General features: G+C 44.0%; 1 protein-coding gene across 5 annotated transcripts; it reads left to right on the top strand.

Moving 5' to 3' along the window:
* Positions 1–393: 393 nt before the first annotated feature.
* Positions 394–13,123, top strand: eif4h (eukaryotic translation initiation factor 4h). Of its 5 annotated transcripts, XM_069668562.1 has the most exons (8): positions 394–484; positions 4,271–4,461; positions 5,621–5,685; positions 6,669–6,768; positions 7,486–7,605; positions 9,013–9,198; positions 10,512–10,627; positions 12,603–13,123. In XM_069668562.1, exons 1-8 carry the CDS (start codon positions 420–422, stop codon positions 12,606–12,608), a joined length of 849 nt encoding a protein of 282 aa, XP_069524663.1. In that variant the 5' UTR covers positions 394–419; the 3' UTR covers positions 12,609–13,123. The 5 variants fall into 5 exon arrangements, with proteins under 5 accessions (XP_069524663.1, XP_069524662.1, XP_069524661.1 ...); XM_069668561.1 differs by lacking the exon at positions 12,603–13,123 and having other exon boundaries at positions 6,669–6,762; positions 10,512–10,651; XM_069668560.1 differs by lacking the exon at positions 12,603–13,123 and having other exon boundaries at positions 10,512–10,651.
* The last annotated feature ends 574 nt before the right edge of the window (positions 13,124–13,697 follow it).

Raw genomic sequence — 13,697 nt, 5'->3', positions numbered from 1 at the left:
CTATTTCTCTAATTCTATAGTGCTTGGATTTCAAGATTTTCACAAATCAACTCAGTTTTACCCTGTACATTATTTTCTTATTTTTTAAGATATGTTAAATATGAGTCAAAGTTAATTCCCTGGATTCAGACATTTGTATTTGTTTTCTTAAAGGAATATTAACATTTAAACTCAACAAAATGTAACACATGTAACACACATCACTTTGAATTGTCTTGTTGCTGAAATGTGCTATATAAATAAATAAATAAATAAACATTTTATTTATGTACTGTTTTATCTATAAAACCTTTCAAATAAAATGCATAAGAAAACTTTTTTTAGTGTGTGAAGTGTTCCCGGTCAGGCGGTCTGTAGACAGCTAAACTCGGTCAGTGTGTGACGTGTAGGACCTCCTCCTCCGACACACAGCAGCAGTAATGGCGGACTACGACAGCTACGACGACCGGGACCGGGCCTACGGTAGCTTCGGCGGCGGCAGAGGGTGAGTCTCCGCTCTGCGCGGCAGCTGTGCCGTGTGCCTCGAGTATAAACCCCGGCCGGACTGTCGCCGTGTTCCTCGCTGCTTTCCGTCTTGAGCCTCGGTGCAAGGCGACCAGGCCCCGGAGCTCGTCCTGCCGGGCGCTTGCTAAGCAGAGTGGGCAGGAGGGGGGGGTGGCGGCGAGAGCGGCTGGGAAACACCGCGGTCCCGGAGCAAACAGGCTAACTGTTAGCAGGAAGCTATCGAAACAAACGGACCCATGTGGCGGGGATCGCAGCGGTATTTGGTAGAAAAATAACGTTTATCTGTTCAGTGTTTGTAATAATGAAACAGTCCCGGTGAGTGCAGGGATGAAGCGGGACATGAGGCCGCAGCAGGTGGAGGTGGTGACGGTGCTGCAGCTGCAGGCTGCCCGCATGGCTGCATCATGTTTCCGCAGATGCAGATTCATCCACACAGCTACCAAACATGAGGCTGGATATCGATCTGCACTATTGGTTACTGACACGGTTTGACGTGTGTAGCTGATAGCAGGGTTAGCTGCTGTTTTCTGCTCTGTTGTTTATTATTAGCTGGTGTCTGATGAATCTAACGCACTCAAAGAATCTGTTTATCGGCTTTCTTCAGGATGTCTGAAGCTCCTGATGGAAGTGTGAACGCTTCAGACTAATTCCATCTGACATTTTTATCAACAGAGTCAGAAGTATAGTAAAAAACTGAACTTAACATACTGATTTTACTTACTAAATGTTTGTATATACATTACCAATCAATCAATCATTCGAGTTTTATTCATATTGAGCAAAATCACAACCAAAGTTATCTTGAGGACACTCTACAGACGGAGCAGGTGTGGAGCGAACTGTGTTATATTATTTACAGAGATCAACATGAATTCACATCAGACAGAAACACTTCCTTTAACAGGCAGAAATCTCGTACAACTAATGATTTTAAAAAAAATTTTAATAACTTGTTTATTATTTTCCCAGTTAATTCATTAGTTTTTGGTCCACACGATGCCTGAAAAATGGTGAAAGAACTTCAGGGTGTCATAAAATACTTAGAGTAATGAAAACATTTAAAGTCCCATTGCATCAGGTTAGGGTGAGTTACAATAGTTATTGATCACATAAAGTCAGAGCGACATGATCATGTGTTCATGTGAGCAATAAGAGTTCATGATGCACCCTGCAGTAAGAAGACAAAGGTAAAGAGTTCCTGAAAGACAGATGTTGTGATACAGTTTTCACCTTTTCTCATACCTACATTTCCAAAGTGGCCGATCCTGAGTACAGATCTGATATCACATCTGTATCTGAGTGTGTGCAGTAGAGATCGGCTGGTGGAGCCGCAGGATTGACCCCCCCGCCCCTTCCTCTCCCCAAAGCACACCTTTACCTTGTGTCCTTGGCGTGTCGGAGCCCTCAGGTGTCCTTGGCGTGTCGGAGCCCTCAGGTGTCCTTGGCGTGTTGGAGCCCTCAGGTGGGCTCAGTCTGCAGCAGAACAGCTTCTTGTGTCGGTCTGAAGCAGATATTCATGCTGATGGAAAGTTCAGTGACTGTAGTGTTAGTGTTAGTTACGTCTCCTCTCGCCGTTCCTCCTCTACTCTGCTACTCGGGAACAGAACGCTGCAGGAGCCCCATTTGTCAACAGAGCTGTCAATCATGAGGCCACACCCTCTTTTTATAGCATCAACTGACTGAAACGGATATTGTCAGAAAACTGAACACTTGTACATAAATCAGCATGATAAGAACTAACTATAATGACAGAAACCATGTTGGAGAAAAATGTATTTGACGTGTATTTTGATTTTATAGTTTGACTCATGTCCCATCTGTTAACATGGAGGAGGCGGGCTTTATGAGCTATACTGCAGCCAGTCAGCAGGGGGCGACAGAGAGGGTTTGGCTTCACTTTTAGGGAGCTGTCATGTCGGCCATCTTTTTATACAGTTAGTCAGAAATGAGAAAGTACACAGATAAATGTAGGGAACGATGTCAGCTCTGGACCTGAGGCTACATTTCAGCTGTGGGGGGCTGCAGGATGTGGTTGATAACAGAACTGATGAAAGTCCATCAGGTGTACAGAACATTACCGTCCATGATGATAGTAATTGATGTTCTCGTAACATTGAGACCTAGATTTGACTTTTCATTGTTATGAACAGGCTGCAGAAGCAATCCCTACCTAAAAAAAGCTAAGCTAATGTTAGCATCAGCTTTTAGTGCTGCCCCTCCTGGCGGCCTGTGTACGGCAGAAGAAACATTTATTTTTTGGTAACGCTAACGCTACACTCTCCCCGAGCACTGCGCTGTTTGTTTGCTTTCATCCATGAACTCGGTTCTACCTCGCTGCTCACCAACAGCAGGTGCTTGTGTCAGCCACAGGACAAATTATTGTAGAAAAAAGAATAAAAAAACCACAACGTTGTTTTTATGCTTGGTCCAATATTTCTGACAATCTGTGTTACCCTAAAATAAATATAAACACTTGTTTAGTATTTATGCCAGTAGAAAAACGGCAGAGACCAGCATGTAGATAAATGATGCTGGTTTGTGTACAAAGTATTTTGTACCAATTTATGCAACCAGTACTTTGCCTACACTGATGTTAACTTTTAAACCTCCTTTATTATGTTAATTTTGAGATTAAATGTAATTATGTTGTTTTCTATGGTGTCAGTCCGTCCAGATTGTTTATCGTGTTCTTTATGCTTTTACAGGGATTGCTGTGAGGTTGGCATTAAGTTCTATTTTAAGTGGCCTTAAAAGGTGTTACATTGGAGGACCTTTAGGGTCCCCTGAATAAAGAGGGGCTCTCTTTGAAATGTTAGTTGGTCACACACACAGGCAGTATCGTACGTTGTAATATCACTGCTGCAAACAGCTGAACAAGCTAAAAGTTGTCAAGTTATGAATCAATAAACTATCGGTTACATGAATCACGCACTGTTGTGATCATTGGTAAATCAGACGTTTTGTAGAAAGGAAACTCAAAGATCTCTGAAGCAAATTTAATATGTTCTGTTTTTTATTCCTAAATACTAAAAAACCAAAACTCTGGGTTGTGGACAAATGATGGGCTCATCCACCTTTTACAGACAAAACCAGGTATTAATGAAGAAGTCAATCAACAGGATGGTTGTTGGTTGCAGCTCTAATTGCTAGTGAAGTACATCTGTTGGATAATGAAGTTATGGTTGAAGGGCTTTTAATGTGGATCAGAGGCAGACGTGATCCTCTGACAGTCCAGCAGGGGGCAGAAACACTCCTTCTCTGTCAGCAGAAACATGGCTCACCTGTTGCTCTTCACTCTGGCTGTGATTGGTCGACCTGTCACAGCCCCAGGTGGAGGCGGCTCGGACCAGACCGTCTGGTTTTTCTGCTCAGACCTGTGATGCTCGTTTAGGCAGTGAATTCATGTGTTCATCAGGTTATGTTGCAGCTGGTAAAGAGTTCATGTACTGCTGGTTGAATCTGTGATGGTTATGAGCTGATGTTTGACTTTAATCTGAGTCTGTACAGTAAGTCAAACTTTAAAGTCTCAGTAAAGAACACTTTTACATCGTTCTGATCATGCTGAACTATGTCCAAGTGTTATTAGTTATTTGATGCTATAAAAAGGGGGTGTGACCTCATGATTGACAGCTCTCTTGACAAATCCGGCGCATGGAAATGGAGATGCGTCCTCCATCTTTATATAGATGTCAATGATTTGAGACCATGTAACAGGACACCGATCTGAACTCTAATCCCATGATGCTCTCTGTCTGTCCCCCACCAGGCCCCGTGGAGGCGGGTGTGGCCCCGGAGGCCCCAGGAGGCAGAAGGAGCTGCCGTCAGAGCCCCCCTTCACGGCATACGTGGGAAACCTGCCATTCAACACTGTGCAGGGAGACATCGACATCATCTTCAAAGAGCTCAACATCCGCAGCGTCCGATTGGTCAGAGACAAAGAGACAGACAAGTTCAAAGGTCAGAGGGTTTTATTTTCTGCGTCATGTTCAGTCTACAAACACACAGGGGACAGACTTTGTGACTGGTTTGGTCCACTCAGGACGCCGTAGCAGGACGAGGGCTGTTTTTAAAGAGTAATCAGTACTTTTTTTGTTGTAGGTTCTAAAAGACTAACAGGTACAAAAAGTTTTAAATGTCTCAGGCTGTCACGGCTGCAACATAATCCTTGATGGATCAAAGTGGGTCCACTGAAAGTTCTTGTTGTTTCCACTGACGGGCTCAGATTGTTATTCTAAAGCTGGAGATGTACTTGCTGCTTGGCCGTGCGTTGGCGTACACAACCGGCAGCGTCATGAGCGTAACTGTTCACATACTTGTCTCTACGTGTGTTACTGGAGGATACCTCTAGAGGGCACACCAGAGAGCTTAGGCCATATGCAGCAACTGTATGTGTGGGATGTAAACAACAGACATGGAGACACTCGAGGAGGTTACTGTGATGTTCACTCTGAGATCTCGTGTGTGTTCGGTGGACAGAACACCGTCTGCTCCGTCTCTCCAACACGTTCCTCCGTGCTCGGACGTAACGCTGCCGGACTTGTTCCCATTTAGTTTTGCAGGTTTCCACGTTGACTCCTAAAACAGAACTTATCTGTCTGCAGCTGTTTGACAGGCACGTTTGTCTCTGTGCAGCGGCAACGACACATCGTACAGATGTGGATCATTGGAGTCTATCGGCTCGTCTTCAGAACTTTCTGCCCTTGTTGTCCCTAAATTGTTGTTTTTCTCAATGGAGTCTGGTGTGTGTGCAGAGAGCGATGTAACGTCTGTGTGTGGTTAAAACAATCATCTTCCTCTGTAACAAAAAGGTCTATCTCTGTAGGGATCCTTTCTGTCATGTTGTCACACACTTAGAATACAGATGAGTCATTTAGAGCCCAAAAAATGCGAAAGGAAGAGGAAGAATAGTGGCAGGTTTTTAAAATACCAGAATTCACCTTTAATGTCCTGTTCCTTTTATGAAGGTGTGCCCGTGTACGTACTGGTCTTACCGAGTGTCTCAGGTGTCAGTCAGATGAGACAGGTCCACATTAAATAATTAACGTCCATTAAACCCAGTTTGTTTAAACTTTGCTGGCCTGTGGAATAACCGTGAGTGTGTTTGTGTGTTCTTCAGGTTTTTGTTATGTGGAGTTTGATGATTTGGAGTCTCTAAAAGAAGCTTTGACGTACGATGGTGCTGTGAGTATCCGAGTGTTTCATTCTTCAGTCCAGATTTCTGTCAGCGCTTCACCGACATAAAAAAGGGCAAAAGTCTGAAGAGGTCATCGTGTGTCCGTCTCTGGACAGTGAACACGTTGAAAGATTTTCAGGACTTTTTGTCCTCTTCAGACTTCGGTCACACAGAGAGGATCTATAGCGTCATCGGAGCGCCATAAAAGAATAAACCTGTTCAAATATGAGAAATTTAAATAGCAATTTCATTTATTTTCACACTTACTGGTTTATTTCTTTCTGCATACATTTCTTTCTATCCTTTTTAAAATATACATTTATTTTATGCTAATGTATGTTTCTTTTTTTAGCACTTAAAGTGCGTTACAAATAAAATGTATTATCTTCTTCTTCTTCTTCTTATTATTATTATTATTCTGTTTTATTTATGTATATTTATTCTGTACACTACTCAGTCTGAGCAGGAAGACCCGCCCAAAGCCTGTTGATTGACAGCTTGGCCCTGAAAGCAAAAGCTAAAGCAACAGGAGAAAAATAAGAAAAAATCAAGGAATGAAAATAAATAAAGGCAAGCTATAAAATAAAATAACTGTAACAAATCATGTATATGAATGATATAAAACACTCATATTTTCTAAAAATATATACTTAATACATCGACTGGAACACGGTTCTAAATGACTTGATGAGGTGAAAATAAACAATCTTTAATATTATTTATATTAATATTCCCTCGTTTATTTATGCCTCTTTTATATTTCCACATTTTAATATTTATTCGTGTATTCTTTATTTCTTTACCTTTCTATCTTTATTATAATAACTTTAGATATAATTATCTTTTATTCGTTTCCACGTTTAATTTCTTTTGTGGCACTTCAGTGACTCCGTATGATCCATCTCACATCATGTAGTCTGTCAGATCTCTTTCACCGTTTCAGTGCAACCACAGTCTGCTGTAAGTCTAACATGACCTTTGACCCCTGCAGCTGCTAGATCAAAGGTCACTGAGGGTGGACATCGCAGAGGGACGGAGGCAAGAGCGAGGAGGGGGCGGCGGCTTCGGCTTCAGGAAAGATGAAGGTAGAGGTACGAGCGCCATACATAATGTAGATCACTGACCTGCTGTGTGTAGAGCCGTCTTTCACTCTTCATCCTGTCATCAGCTCATCTTCACCTCCACAGCCCCGCCCCCTTTTCTTTTCCTTCCTTTTAATTGGTGCAGGCAGACAGGTAGACATGCAGACAGGTAGACAGGTAGACAGGTAGACAGGCAGATGAGCCAGGGGTTTCTTCTTGTAGAATATTAAACTCAAACTGACTCCTTCATTCAGTTTAGCGTCTTCTCTCTAACGTCTCCTCTCTGATTGGCTGCTGAGCGACTAACAAGCTCCGCCTCTTCCGTGCTGTGCTTCCTGCTCCTTCCACAAGGAGGTGTTGCCACTTCCTACTCTGTTTCCTCCTCTTCCCCCTTTTCTGTTTTCCTCCTCTCCTCCTCCTCCTTCCTTTCCCTGTTTTCTTTCCTTCTCTTATTTCTTCTCCACTTTACTCCCTCTCCTCCTCCTCCTCCTACTGTTTCCTACCCGCCTCCACCTTGTTCTCGTCACCTTTTGTCCTCCCGCCTTCTTTGTCCCCCTTCTCCCCCCTCTTCTTGTTTTCTACCCTCCTTCGCCTACTCCCCTGCCTCCTCCCTTCCTCCTCTTCCTCTCCTCTTCTCTTGTTTGCTTGTTTTCTCCTCTCTCCTGCTTTTCTTGTTTCTTGTCTCCCCCCCCCTTCTCAGCGTTAAACTCCCCCTGTCCCCTGCAGGACGAGGAGGTTCTCGAGGAGCTCACAGAGGAGGTGGAGGAGGTGGAGGAGGAGGAGGAGGAGGAGGAGGAGGACGTGAAGGACGTGAAGGACGTGACGACTTCGATCAGCAAGGAGGAGGTGCGGTCAGAGAGTTCAGCAGCTCAGGTTGGACAGCAGCGACCAATCAGAACACTGCTGAGCTGCAGCCAATCAGATGGCAGGACAGGGTCTCTGAGCTAACACAGGACTTTGTAAAGATGAAACAAAATTAATAAACACTTAAAGTAATCTTTGGAACTTCAGTGCACTGCCACACAATGACCACATGGTGGCGCTGTGGGGAACCTGTCTGAGGCGATCCGAGAGTGATTCCAGCAGCAGACAGGGGGCGCCACTCGACCACTTCACTGTCATTCTGTTTTCTTTGTTGTAGCGCCCCCTATTGGTGGAATTCCGTGATATTACAGACGCAGGTCGGGGTCTTAATCTGCACATGACGGCACGTGAATTTGTGTTGTGATTAGATGTGTTGGAGTTTTGGTCAGTAGGCCACGCCTCCGACATCAGAGGGGGGATGCTTAACTCATTTGATATCGGCTGTTTTTCACTTACCAAACCCTACGGGCCGGTGTCAGGCGTGGGTAGAACCTGTCGATGTCACAGCAGCAAGTTATCAAACAAAAGTATACCACCAGGAAAATCTAAATCTAGCTCTATCGTCAACACGCTGACACTGTTCCTCCCTAATGTGATTTCTTTAGCATTCTAATTATTGATTTGATTGAATTATCGAAAAGTCGGGCGGCCATTTTGTATGAATGAGTTGGTAATTAGTGTAAAAGTTGACACACGTCTGGCTGCCTCTTAAATTCAGTTTTATGTTTGAAGCTTCTGAGCAGCAGACAAAACGCGGCAGACGTTTACGTTGGCAGGATTTTCTTTAGGTTTCAGAAACACAGAGCTAAGACGAGCTAACGGAGTGAAGCTACACGCTAAACTTTCTGAAGCTACGATGATCTGATGCAGAACGGACCGTAACCCTCGCTAAGCTAAGCTATGTGTTCGTTCAGCAGCCGTGTTATCCTCCTAGAATCTGACCTCATGGCCGAGTCCTGCAGCAAATTATGTGCAGTGTTTGAAAAGCCATACTATCCCAGCAGTGCCTCCTGATGAGGCCTAAATGTAGTCTGTAGTATGCAAACAAAAGCAAAAAAGCTGGAACGTCACAGCAGCAGTTGAAATGACGGACAGCAGCAGCATTCCAGCAGAAGGGGGCGCTATAGCTAAAGAAGTGGCGGTTATTGTTGACTCCCGCCTGGCGCAGTACACTGCAGCTCTGTTCTACAGACTGCCCCACTGTTGACCTTTGACCCTTAGCTCCGCTTCCAAGAGCTGCCGGACCATGCACTGTCCCCCCCCCCCATCATGCCTTTCACCTGGACCATCCCATGCTCATTGGTTACCTTACAGGTTCCAGGCGCTGCAGGACCCCTGAGGGCGTCTGTCTGCTGACTCACCTGTCTGCCTACCTGTCTGTCTCTACAGGTTATGATGACTACGCGGGGGGGCGGAGTCGAGGCGGTGCTGGTGCCGGTGGCGCCGGTGGTCCCGGTGGTGCCGGTGGCGGTCGCCCTGGTGACAGAAGGGGGGGAGGTCCAGGAGGAGCGGGTCGCTTTAGGGAGGGGCCCCCCCCACGCGGAGCACCGACAGACTTCAGGGAACCGTCTGAAGGTTTGTTTTTCACGAAGACGCTCAGTCACGTTGTTGTCAGAGTTTGAATTAATAAAAACTTTGTCGAGTGATTCAAGTAAAAATCATTCATTCATTGGGTTTATAAATCTATTTTTAGTTACTGTATAATTCTGAAATCACTTTATTTTCCTTCTTTACTCATTTTTTTAAGTAAATGTCAAATGAGTTCCTTTGTGGTGAAGTTCTAAAAGTTGCTGTCACTTTGTCGTCTCTTTGTCGTTTCTTTGTCGTTTTTTTACGTCACTTTGTCGTCACTTTGCCGTCACTTTGCCGTCTCTTTGTCGTTTTTTTGTCGTTTTTTTACGTCACTTTGCCGTCACTTTGCCGTCTCTTTGCCGTCTCTTTGTCGTTTTTTTACGTCACTTTGTCGTCACTTTGCCGTCACTTTGCCGTCTCTTTGTCGTTTTTTTACGTCACTTTGCCGTCACTTTGTCGTGCCGTTTTGTAACAGTTCTGTGACTCTTGATTTACTTAGTTTGATCGTTTAAGAAATGGCTGACTTAGTTTGTAGTTCTTTGATTAATTTGTTCTGAGATGACAGGAAAAAAGTCGTGCGCAGTCTGCGCTAACATGACGAACATCACGAGTCATTTAAAAAAATAGTCCCTTTCAGAGTCCTGATAGTTCTGACATTACTAGGCAGGAGATCTCGCATGTTCACGGGAGGTACGTGTTCGACTTTATTCTTACAAAATAACGACTTTATTCTTGTAATCTCAGATTTTTTTTTCTTTAATGTGGCCCTAATACGTCGTATTCGTTCAACGTCTCTTTGTTGGGTTTTTATCCTGCAACCTTAAATTAGTTTCTGTGGTTTCCAAACGATTCCTTCGTCCTGCCCGAGTCGTGTTTTCGCTGAAGCGGTTTCTCTGTCAGGTGTTTTAAAATGAATTTCTGCAGTTTGGATGAATTTATTTTGTTGATATTTACTCGCGAGTTACTTTGTTGCATAATTCCATCATTATCTTCCTAGCTGTGTAATCTGACACTCAGTCACATTGTCGTTGAACCTGTACATACGTTTGTCTCGTACATTATTAACTTTGTCTTATTATTGTTACATGCGAGATGCAGTCAGACAGAAATAAGAAACTGTTTTACTTTATTATTTGTAACTTTGTCATTTCTTAAATTAGCCATCGAGTCATTCTTGTTGCTCCGTCGAGCGTTTCTAAAGTTAATGGTTTAGACGTGTAACGCTTCAATGATGTGTTGGGTGATTCTATAATGAGTAAAGCATTATCTGTCCGTCAGTGCGTGACCACTTCCTGTGTTTGTTTTGTGTCGTACAGAGGAGCGCGCACAGCGGCCTCGGCTGCAGCTGAAGCCCCGGACCGTCTCCGAGCCGCTCAACCAGGTCGCCAACCCAAACTCTGCCATCTTCGGTGGAGCCAAGCCGCGAGAGGAGGTGATCCCCAAGGAAAAACCATAAGAGACTGAGGGCCGTGAGGGCCAGAGGGAGGGGGGAGTGGGGTGGTAGGGGGGAGGGAGGGGTCAGGGGGACGAGAGTGAACAGATAGAGAACTTTAACAAGGAAACAAAAAAAGAAAGAAAGAAACGCCAACTGGATGAGTTTAAACGGCACAGTTAGCATTCCTTCCTGACTGACAGCGATCGAGCGGACGCCGCCCTCCTCCTCTTCTTCTTCTGCTTCTTCTTCTTCTGCTTCTTCTTCTTCTTCTTCCTGTTTGAGTTCAGTTTGAGCAGAATATTTATTCTTAGTCGGAACAAACATGAAACACACTCTGACACTCTGATGAATAATAAATCTGTAAACACAAACACAACGAGCAGCTTGTGAATGCATGTCCAAACTTCGGATTTCTCAGCCCCGCCCCCTCACCTCCACCTCTGCTTAATGTGATGTCATACCTGCTTTGTCCTGTAGCCCCACCCCTTCTCTGCCGCTGGGTCAAAGGTCACCCACCATTTACTCGCCAACAGAACGAAGCCCAGACGTTAAACCTGTAAAGCTGTTATGTTTTTGTACTTTGTAGTCGTTCCGCTGCAGCCACGCCCCCTCATCCTGATTGGTCGAGTCAGAAGCTAACTTAACTTTCTTCTTTCTTTCTTTGCTGTCGCTTGTTGCCGTGGTGACTCATCAATCAGATGTTGCAGCTTTGATCAAAAGAGTCTTTTTCATATTTTTGTCATGAAATTCCTCTCGGTGATTTAATCTGCTCATCCTTCCTGGTGGGCGGGACAGACTTCTCATACTCGACAAGCTCCGCCCACCCACAGGTATGTGCAGCAGACTCACTTAAGGAATCTTTTTCTTTTTTTTGACACCTGAAGCTTTGGAGTGACGATGTTCTGATTCTGCTCCCATGATGCACTGCGGGTAGGACGGCCTGTTTAAATGGCTCCTCTGTAATTGACCAATCGGAAAAGTACGTGCTGCGTTCACTGCCTGCAGGATTATTCTTATTTCGCTTCCTTAAAACCTGTCACTGTAATGCTGCGTTCAGGTCCAGTGAAGAAATAAGGGGAAAACGGTTTCCTAACAGAAAACTGGCTCTGCTGGAAAATAATTAATTACAATGAAAAATAAAATATCTTTAAAGATCTGAAGACGGAGAAGGATCTGCAGAATCTGTGGCCCGTTTCAGGTCCGATCAGAGTTTTCAGTTTGTTTCCCTGTTTCTAATCTTGGCAACCAGAGCCTGCAGAAATAATACACTACAGTCCTACACACCCTGAACGCAGCACAGTTTAAGTCCTCTGATTGGTTGTCTCAGGCTTATGAGTAATATGAGACATGTCCGATCAGATTGAGAGGTGAGACGATGAGATAATCATCATTCTGTTCTCTGATTGGTCGGTTGATCCACACTGAACTTCACCTGAAAACAGGAAAGAATTCACTTTCTCACCTTTTCTGTACTCAGACACTTCTGCCCACATGGTGGCGCCAACACACCTTTTTTCAGCGTTAGATGAGCAACTAAACAAACAGAAAAAAGGATCATGAAAGGAAAAAGAAGTGAAAAAAAAAACTGACCTTTAAAATATCTCAGATCCAGAAAAACGAGTAAAAACTCTTCTCCTTTGTTCTCGTCTTTTCTCATTTCAATTTCTCTCTTTTGTTTTTCCCATTTTTATTCCTCTTTCTCAGGCTCCTTTGATAAACTCACTGTCCCCTTTTAAATCAGCAAATGTTTGATCATCGCGAGAAAAGATGAGCTCGGTAGAGAGAGTCAGCGTTCACAGGGGGGAGGAAAGAGGGGAAGAGAGAATGCAAGAAATGACTGATAGAGGAGGATAAAAAGAGAGAGAGACAGGGCGGTAGAATGTTTAACTTCCCTGTTTTGCTTAATTTTGATGTCTTCCCATCTCTTTCTGTTCTCCACCTCTTCCCTTCTTCCATCTGTCTTTGATTGCAGCCCTGATTCATTTAAATGAGCAGCCACATACTCCTGACCAGAGGGTGGCGCTATCACGTTGCGTCGCCAACAGAAAAGAAGAAACTTAAAGGTTTTTGTGCTGTTTTGTTATTTCATTGTTGAAGCCGAGTCCCATCAGAACGTTTTGTAAAATTGATAATGACCTGCAGAGTAAAACAGTATTATCGTACCATGAAGTGATTTCAGTTTGTGCTTAAAACTCTCATTTTTGCATTCATTAATTTTCCCCTCTGGAGCCTGCGGCCACAGAAACTGTGGGACAGTGTAAACCTGGTCCAGGTGAGCTCTCAGTGTGGATCAGGTTCAGGTGTGTGGAGGACCAGGGATTTAAACCTTCAGTCGGTTTCGGTCTGCGTCGCTTTGAGAACGTCTGTGCCGCTCAGAAACAGTTTTATTTGCTTCACTGTACTATAGAATAAAAAACGGCTGTTTTAACTTTTTTTTTGTTAATTTTTTCCTACACTGTTTATGGCAATAAAACTATCATCATCATACGTCAACAGGAATGTGTTTGATTTCAGGGTGGGGGGGGCACGTTTGTTTTGTTTTTTAGTTTTTCTTCCAAATGAAAGAAGAATAAAGAATAAAGCTCGTTCTCTTCTGCCTCAGTGCTCTCTCTCTGTAGGAACTTTATTATTTCTCTTTAAGTTTACGGTCAGGAAACAAATTAGTTTCTTTTTGTTTCATACCCCTCATGAATCTCTGCTCATTTTGGAGCCAGCAGTGACCATGAACAGCTCTTTCAGTGCAAAAGTGCAACATTTTTCATGCTGCTGTGGTAACAACCTGTCAGTCACAGGTAGCCCCGCCCTAAACCCTCCCCTCTGTCTGGTCTGTGTGACTCTCAATGGGAGCATCAGTGACTAAATGAACATCATGCTGTGCTGAAGAAGACTTGAAACTAAAGACTGAGACCATAAACTCATTAGGAACATGTTTACTGAGGGAATACATCAGGAGAGGAGGAGGGGCATGTTCTCATAGACTTCTATAGGATCACACTGCTTTAAAACCAGGGGAGCCATGAAGGTATAAAAAAGCACAAAAAAGTATCACAAGTGAGATGTAGTTAAG

This window comes from Semicossyphus pulcher, unplaced genomic scaffold (genome assembly GCF_022749685.1).
Source record: "Semicossyphus pulcher isolate SPU_LCO1_2020_fin unplaced genomic scaffold, fSemPul1.0.p SCAF_19, whole genome shotgun sequence".
Classification (NCBI taxonomy): Eukaryota; Metazoa; Chordata; class Actinopteri; order Labriformes; family Labridae; genus Semicossyphus; species Semicossyphus pulcher.
Note: the sequence above shows the minus strand (reverse complement) of the source record. Positions and strands in the feature narration are given on the sequence as shown.